Here is a 7,915-nt window from a genome sequence, read left to right as displayed (position 1 = left end):
TCCATTTTTACTTAAGTGTTTATAAAATGCCAAAGTTGTAATTTGCGGCAATGATGTGAAAATGTTAAATTGGTCTAGTTGTTTAATTGGCATTAGGACTGTCCTGTTCCTTGTCAAGCGGATCATGAGCTGAGGCTATTTGTGGACTACAACACTGAAACAAGAAGTACAAAGAAACAGAAAGAACAAGCAATAAGTTAATGCTATTCTCATTATCATTTTAGAAATAAATTTGACAATTTGCATGTAGTTTTTGTGAGAATGGCTGCGTTACCTGTCAAACTAGGGGTAAAACAAGGGCAGCTGGGGCCAGAAAGATCACAAGAAGTATTTTCTTGTTTTCAGTGCCTTTCCTGTCAGGCAGTACACCTTGGGAACAGTGGGGGAGTCAAAAAGGAGAGCAAGAGGCCTTACTGCTCTCACTTGTACCACTTCCATGTAGCTGAAGCTACATGGCTTGAAACTGGAATAGATCGTTCCAAGAGTGCCCTCTGTGGGAGATGAGTGGGCTTAGGAACCCAGATGGGACAGCAGCACCGCCAAAGATGTGGAAGAAGGACTAGGGTATCTAATTTTTCCCCCAATTCTTTTAGTTGTCCTGAAATAACGCATTACCTATGGCAAGGGAGGATGATGAAGCCAAGGCACAGAGTTCTTTGCTGGGTTGTCCCCTTGGGGAGCAGCTGCTTTGTGCAAGCCAGTAAAGCGCACCCTTAAAGCCTGCTACTTGAAGATGCTAAAGATCAGCATGCTAAAGAATATACACACGTTATCCAGATCGTTTTGATTGGAATGTACTAGTGTTACCAAATACCCATACTCGATTTGTGTAGTCAGTGTCACAGCCTCACAGCAAAGAGTACTAATGTGCTGCCTGCCAGAAGAACAGACAGATTTAATGTAATGGAGCTCTGGGACTGAAAGAGCTGCTTGATTATTTACTGTCATGATTGTTCCAGTCTTCGTGATGCCAGCATTCAAATGATATTGTTTGCATTAAGCTGTTATGAGACATTGAACTATGAAACACAAGAGATTAAAAAGGTGAAAAACATCAGTTACAATACTTTGATTTTTATAAACACAGCTCTTAGATCTTGCCATATCTATCTCTGTCAAACTGAAGAGCTCTTACTCAATTTCTGTTCCTCACCAACTGGTACTAGAACACAGTCAGGTCTTTCATTTTTTGCTGTTAATCTTACGCACAGTGGACACTTCGATTTTCCTGGATCTCCCAGGGAATATTTTCCCCAAATACTGAATGTTGAAATAAATGCAGCAACAAATGTAGCAGCGTACAGAGGATACCACCGTTTGGGAGTCCCCCTGGCCCGGGGGTGCTCCGGGGGAGCTCTACTGCTCAGCGGGTCGCCCGAGTTCTCCTCAGCCGCTGCTCCCGGGAGCGCGCCCCAGCCTTGAGCTACGGACTCGGAACCACCTCCTGCTCAGTGTCGGTGCACCGGTGCCGCAGGGCTTTGCCAACCGCAGCAGCGCTTCCCCGGGGCATCTTTCCTTTCCCCTCACAGCCCGCCGCACGTTTGCGGCTATTCCCAGGGAGGCACAATTCCCGGGACGGGCGGGACACCGCGGCACCGCCCCGCGGGCCCGGCTCGCCCAGTCAGAGCGCCCGCCTTTCACCCCGCGGCATTCTGGGAGCTGTAGTCCGAGGCTGGCAAGCCTGCGTGGCGGAGCTACCTCGGTGAACACCGTTACCCAGAAAGCTCCGCGGCGGCGAAGCCCCGGCCGATTTGCCCCGAAGGCGGTGACTCGAGCAGGGTAGAGGGCGGGGCGGACCAATAGCGGGCCAGGGCAGGGCTGCCGTGGGGCTCGTGGCCAATCGGAGCGCTCCGAGAGCCGCGCGGGGCGGGGCGGCGGGTGCCGCGCGGCGCAGGGCGGAAGTGCGGCAGCGGAGCGGCCCCGCCGGTGCGTGAGCGGCGGCCGCGGCCCCGCGCGTGTGGGGCCGGGGCTGGGAGCGGCCCACAAGAGCCTGCTCCGGGAGCGGGAGCGGGAGCGGCACGGGGCAGCGCCGCGAGGGAGCCGCCTGCAGCCCGGCGGCAAAAGAGCAGCTCAAGGAAGGGCGTTGTGAGAACAGCGTCTTGCGCGTGTGTTAAGGGCGTTTCTCCTGTGCCTGCAGGTCTGGGAGCAGCCCGGTTCCCGCGGTCCCGGGATGGCTGCCGGGCTGCCTCCCGACGCGCTGGGTCGGCGGGTCGCCTGTGGCACCGACTATGGGACTGTGCGCTATGTGGGCAGCGTGTCTCGTACTGCAGGTAAGCGCCACAAAAGTAATAATCTTCACATTTTATGGTTGTTCTCGAGGTTCTGCTCATGTTCTTCTTAATTAAGAAAACCCAACACTGTCGAGTAGAACGAGGCAATTTACAATTTGATGTTTCCTCATTGTTCTTGTGTAAATATGGTGATTTCTAATCTGTGCAAGTTGTTGGGGATTTGGGTTTTTTTACAGAAGTCAGAATTGTCAAAAGGAGTGTAAGAAGAACTTTGCAGTCTTTTCCCTGATCTCTGTGCTGGCATAGTCAGGGAAGGTAAGAGGCAGCAGCAGCAGATCACCAGACCACCTGTTCCTTTGATAACACATTGCTTTGGGTTTGTGTGACAAGGCTTTCTCTGAGAGTGGCAGGGGCTGCAGGGGTGGCATCTGTGAGAAACCAGAAGCTTTCTCCGTGTCCAACAGAGCCGCTGCTAGCCAGCTCCAGGGTGGACCTGCCACTGGCCAAGGCTGAGCCCGTCAGCGATGGTAGTTGTACCTTGGTGAAACCATCTTTAAGAAGGGGAAGGAAAAGAGCCTCTTTGTACAAAGGTAGCTGTGGCCAGAGAAGAACTGAGTGAGAATATGTGAGAGGAACAGCCCTGCAGACACAAAGGTCAGTGAAGAAGAAGGGGAAGGAGGTGCTTGACACTCCAAAGAGGAGATTCGCCTGCAGACCTACTGAGACAGGCTGTTTCCTGGCAGTCCAGGGGGCTCAGCAGGGATTCAGAGATCCACCTGCTGCCCATGGAGGGGACACACACAGGTGGATGCCTGAAAGGAAGTGGTGACCACACCAGAGCAGGCTCCTGGTAGACCTGGGAGATAAGCCCTGCTGGAGTGGGTTTCCTGGTAGGTCATATGACCCTGTGGGGGACTCACGCTGGAGTAGCCTTTTCCTGAAGGACTACACCCCATGAACAAAGGGTTCCACACTGGAGCAGTTCCAAAGGAAGTATACTGTAGCCTGTAGGGAAGAGTTATGTTGGACCAGTCCATGGAGGACTGTCTTCTATGGGAGGAACCTGCACTGGAGCAGGGGAAGGACTCCCCTCTTTGAGGGGGAAGCGGCAGAAATAAGGTGTGAACTGACTCCATCTCCATCTCTCTACCTCTCATGGGGAGGAGGTAGAGCCCAGGAAGGAGGGAGAGCTGAGATGGGGGTATTTTTAAGATTTGTTTTACTTCTCATTATGCTACTCTGATTTTGACTGGTAATAAATTTAGTTACTTTCCCCAAGTCAAGTCTGTTTTGCCCATGACAGTAATCAGTGGGTGATCTCTCCCTGTCCTAATCTCAGCTGATGAGCCTTTTGTTGTATTTTTTCTCCCCTGTTCAGCTGAGGAGGGGAGTGACAGAGTGGCTTTGGGTGGGCACCCGGTATCTAGCCTGGGTCAACCCACTATAAATGTTCAAATTTGTGGGAAGATTCCTGATGCTTGGAAGAAGACTAGCCTTGCATACGTTCTAGAAGAGGCAAGAAGGATGACCAGGAACTGTAGACTCATTAGCCTCACTTCAGTTACTGGAAAGATCACATAGCATGTTTTCCTTGGAATCCATTCCCAAGCCTGTGAAGGACAAGATGGTACTTGGGAGTATTTGGTACTTGTAAATAAGAAGTTGTGCTTGGCCGATGTAGTTACTTTCTATGATGATATGACTGAATGTGGATAAAGGGAGAACAATGTTCCTTGACTTCAGTAAGTCTTTGAATAATGCCTCCACAAAGAATCTTATTTGTAAGCTGAAGAAATACAAGGTAGGTGAATGGACACTTAAATGATTCTAAAGTTGTCAAGTGAAAAAGTAATTAATGACTTGGTATCTGTAATGAGTGAGTACTACAAAAGTAAATGCTGGAGTGTGTATTGTTTCATGTATTCCTCAGTGACTTGGGTGATGAACAGGGTTCACCCTCAAATGGCTGCTGTGATACAAGACAGAATTGCAATCCAGATCAAGGTTTATGAACTTTAGGTTTGAACCCAAGAGATTCAATAAGGATAAATTTCCATGTGTAGTACAGACCAGGAAGTACTAGTGACTCACAGAGTCTGATGTAAAGGGCTTGGGAGTTAAGTTGGATACTGTTATGAATATGAGCCAGCAGTGACCCCTGTAACAAGCAAAGATACATGTTGTACTGGGTTACCTTAGAGGGAAGTGATGAACATGGCCTGCAAGTTAAAGCTGTTATCCCTCTCTGGGGGCAGGGTTCTTGACAAGGTTGCACTTGAAGTAAGGTATCGGCTGTGGAACTATTCCAGTTCAAGAGAGATGCAATAGACTTGAGAGGATCTCAAAGGTGTCCTCTCTTGAGGAGTCTTGGAGGACTGCCAGGGTGGTTAAGGGCACAGACCATACACATGTGTTGTGAAGAGGTTGAGTGATCTGGGCTTGGTTAATGTGGTGAAGGGAAGAAAAAGTGCCATCCAGTGGCTTCCTGCAGCTGTTTGACAGGTGGTTACAAAGATGGCAGAGCCTAACTCTTCTTACAAGTACTAGAATATACAATAAAGGATAATGGCCACAGCAGGAAAACCTTTTCCATTAAAATGCAGCACTGGATTATGCTCACCAGATGTGTTGCAATCTTTCTCTCCTTGGACATTTTTAAGGTCTGGCTAGGTAACAAATTACCTGACTTTTTTTGGTGGTGGTGATAATCTGCTGCTTTGAGAGAGAAGGTTAGGCTAGGTGAGCTGCAGAGATTCTTTCTGGCTGCGATTTCTATGGATATGATGATATAAATTTGAAAAACTATCAACCATTTTTTTCAGGAATTTGGCTTGGTGTGGAATGGGATGATCCTCAGAGGGGAAAGCATGATGGCAGCTATGAAGGAACACAGTATTTTAAGTGCAGGTGAGTTGAGTCACAGCATTGGCATATCATATGTGCTGACAAGATGGTCATTGGGAAAGTCCCTTTGACAATTTTTAGGGCAAATCCTTCTGTTATCAGTTGGCCAGTATGAAAAAGATCATAATTCTGAGTGCTCTGACTAGTTAATCCATAGAGGCTCTTGCATTGACATTTATCCAGTTACAGGTATTAGGGTATAGTAAATACTTAGAAAATACAAGTCATGTTTGCAGAGGTATGTTATAAAATGAGACTTTTGGATGTTATTATTATTCTTAGTAGGTTTTAGACCTTTTACTTTAGTTAGGAAATCAGTATTTCCTAGTGACTTTCAGTAGATTATTCTGAACCAAAATATTGGTCCATATCAAGTGTTCCAAATACAGTTTATATTTTAATTGAAGGTGACTTGCATGCATCTTGTTAAGGGAAAATGCCAAGTTCCTGCTAATTATTTGGGTTATATTTGTATCACTAAGGAATTGTTAAATATATTCCTTGGATTTAGTACATGCAAAACATAGTCCAGCTGTGTGGGGTTTTTAAATATATGCATGCATTACTTTTAAGTGAAAGGATTTGAGCACTTAACATGTTTGAAATTGCAGAATATAGGACTCTAGGATGGATATTAACTGCAGCAAGTTGTTGATTTCTGTGTCAGGACACATGCAACAGCTAAAGTTTGTAAGTTAAATAGTAACTGGATGAGTTGATAGAGGAAAGTCATCAATAGCTCTTAAATACTACAAACTGCTAGCTCAGTAAGTTCCTGAGCATAGAAGTGGTGAAGGATGAGAGAGCAAAATCTGTTCTTCAGAAAAATAAGTGAAGAAGAAAACACTGACCTCTGAGAACTGGATATTTTTTTCCCTTGTATCAAATAATAATAAAACAAGGCTTAAGGAGGCTAAACACATTTCATACAAGAAAAAAATCAACATTGCTGGATGTTTTGTTTCAGCTAAAGAATTGGAAATGATGGTTTTAGCACGACCATATCTTTAAAATTAATATATTAGTGGAAGTTGCTTCCTAAATGCTTTGAATTTAATTGAAACAGTTTCCAAGTTGAAGCTAGCTAAGTTCTGCTGTAGGAGAAAAAAAAAACCCAGAAATAATTGGCTGACCATTCCAAATCTTTCTGGACAGAAAAAGCAATTGAAGATTTCATGAATGTTCTTCAGAAACTCAACTGCTTTACATTTGTGTGTATATGATATTTATATATATGTGTATAGACTCTTGGGTTTTTAGCAGCCATTAGTGTGCTTCTAGGAGATGAGATCTCAGATAGTAACCTTAATTCTTGATGTAAAAATCAATGTTTTGAGTGAAGCTCAATAGCATAACAAATGTAAATGTTGTGGTCTTTAAACATGTTGTTCTTTCAATACCTGTTCTTCGTACTCTGCTATTTTCCAATCAGAAGAAGTTCTGCTGGAGTCTAAGAGAGCACATAGTTCCAGCAGTCCACCAAGACACGCAGACATAACTTCCTGGGTGCAGACACATTTGTATTTCTTCTATTGACTGTTGTGAAAATGTGGGCAAACTTAAGTAAGAAATATTTACCTTATTTTAGCAAAAGGATGCCGAAAAACAAAACTCTCACACAACTTAAAACATCACCTCTTTACTGCTACTGATTAGGAGAGAAAAATGTTTCTTTGTAGATGAATATACACATCTAAAAAAATGCTGTATTTTTCCCCTTACACCTTATCACACCTTATCCTTTGCCTACAAGCCTACTTTGCTCACTCCTTGAATTCTGATAAGCAGAAGCAGCTGATCAAGTAGCTTGTACTGTAAACAAATGCAGTGAAAGGACATTTCGAAATTGCTTTTAAGGCAATTTTAAAAATAACTGCTTTAAAAAATACATCTTTCAGAGTGACATTTGAAAATTAGACCATAAGAGGAAAATAAAACTGATTCTGAGATACTCATTACCAGAGAATCTTCTTTCTTTTCAAGTCCTTACCTGAAACAGTAGGTCTGCTTACAGCTCTATGTGATCTCTATAGTAGGTTTTTTGAAAATGTGACCTAAACTTTTATGTTTCATGGCAGTACATTTTTCTGGGTCATTATGTAGTGATAATTGAACAACTTAAGAATATGAATACCAAAGAACAAAACAGCCATACTTCAAATTTTGCTGACATGAGCATGTTCATCAACCTCGTATCAGCTGGAAATGGCAATGCACAATCTAGTGTTGGTTTTATGTTTGGTTTTTCCCTGATAATAGGATCTTATTTCTTAACTGAGGAAGCTACTATTTTAGCTGTCAGTTGCAGTGGTATATAATGTAATTATGTTCTGCAGTCCTTCAAGAGAAATGAGTAATCAAGCCTTAAAACAGTGTTAAAATTTGTATACAGCTTTTGAAACGTGAGTGTGCTTTCCCATAAGATCCTCTCCCACAGACCCACTGACACATTTGTATGCATGTGTTCCCCTGGGAAATGTGGGTTACAAGCACATCTTCCTCCCCTGGTTGTCCTATACTTACTGCATGATGATCTGCTCCATGATGATTCAAGATGTTCTTCTCCATGAAAGATCTGTTTTTATTAAATTAGGCTATTTTTTCTTCAAGGGTGACACATTCCCCTCCAGGAATATCTACCTAGAGTACAAACAAACTCTTCAAATACATGAAAAAATATCATTTTAGTGTCCATGAAAACAAAAATTATTTCCATTTTGCAAAGGCAGAAAGCATTCCTAAGATTCCTGAGGAGGTTTCAGTTAAGAAGTTCTGTTCAT

The 7,915-nt window shown here is 44.1% G+C and overlaps 1 protein-coding gene across 7 annotated transcripts in view; it reads left to right on the top strand.

Moving 5' to 3' along the window:
* Positions 1-7,915, top strand: part of TBCE (tubulin folding cofactor E) — a 51,029-nt gene that overhangs the window by 23,767 nt on the left and 19,347 nt on the right. For 6 of the 7 annotated variants that reach the window (XR_005956676.1, XM_041485457.1, XM_041485459.1 and 3 more), the window contains exons 2-3: positions 2,138-2,270; positions 5,054-5,138. Coding sequence is in view for 6 of the 7 variants with exons in the window: in XM_041485457.1 (XP_041341391.1) it covers positions 2,138-2,270; positions 5,054-5,138 (218 nt within the window). In the remaining variant the exon portion in view is untranslated. Of the gene's footprint in view, positions 1-1,849; positions 1,927-2,137; positions 2,271-5,053; positions 5,139-7,915 lie in introns of those variants that run through there. The other variant, XM_041485461.1, reaches the window with a different exon arrangement.

Source organism: Pyrgilauda ruficollis, unplaced genomic scaffold, assembly GCF_017590135.1.
Source record: "Pyrgilauda ruficollis isolate IOZ18807 unplaced genomic scaffold, ASM1759013v1 scaffold70, whole genome shotgun sequence".
Lineage (NCBI taxonomy): Eukaryota > Metazoa > Chordata > Aves > Passeriformes > Passeridae > Pyrgilauda > Pyrgilauda ruficollis.
The sequence above is the reverse complement of the archived record's forward strand: the minus strand, read 5'-3'. Positions and strand labels throughout refer to the sequence as shown.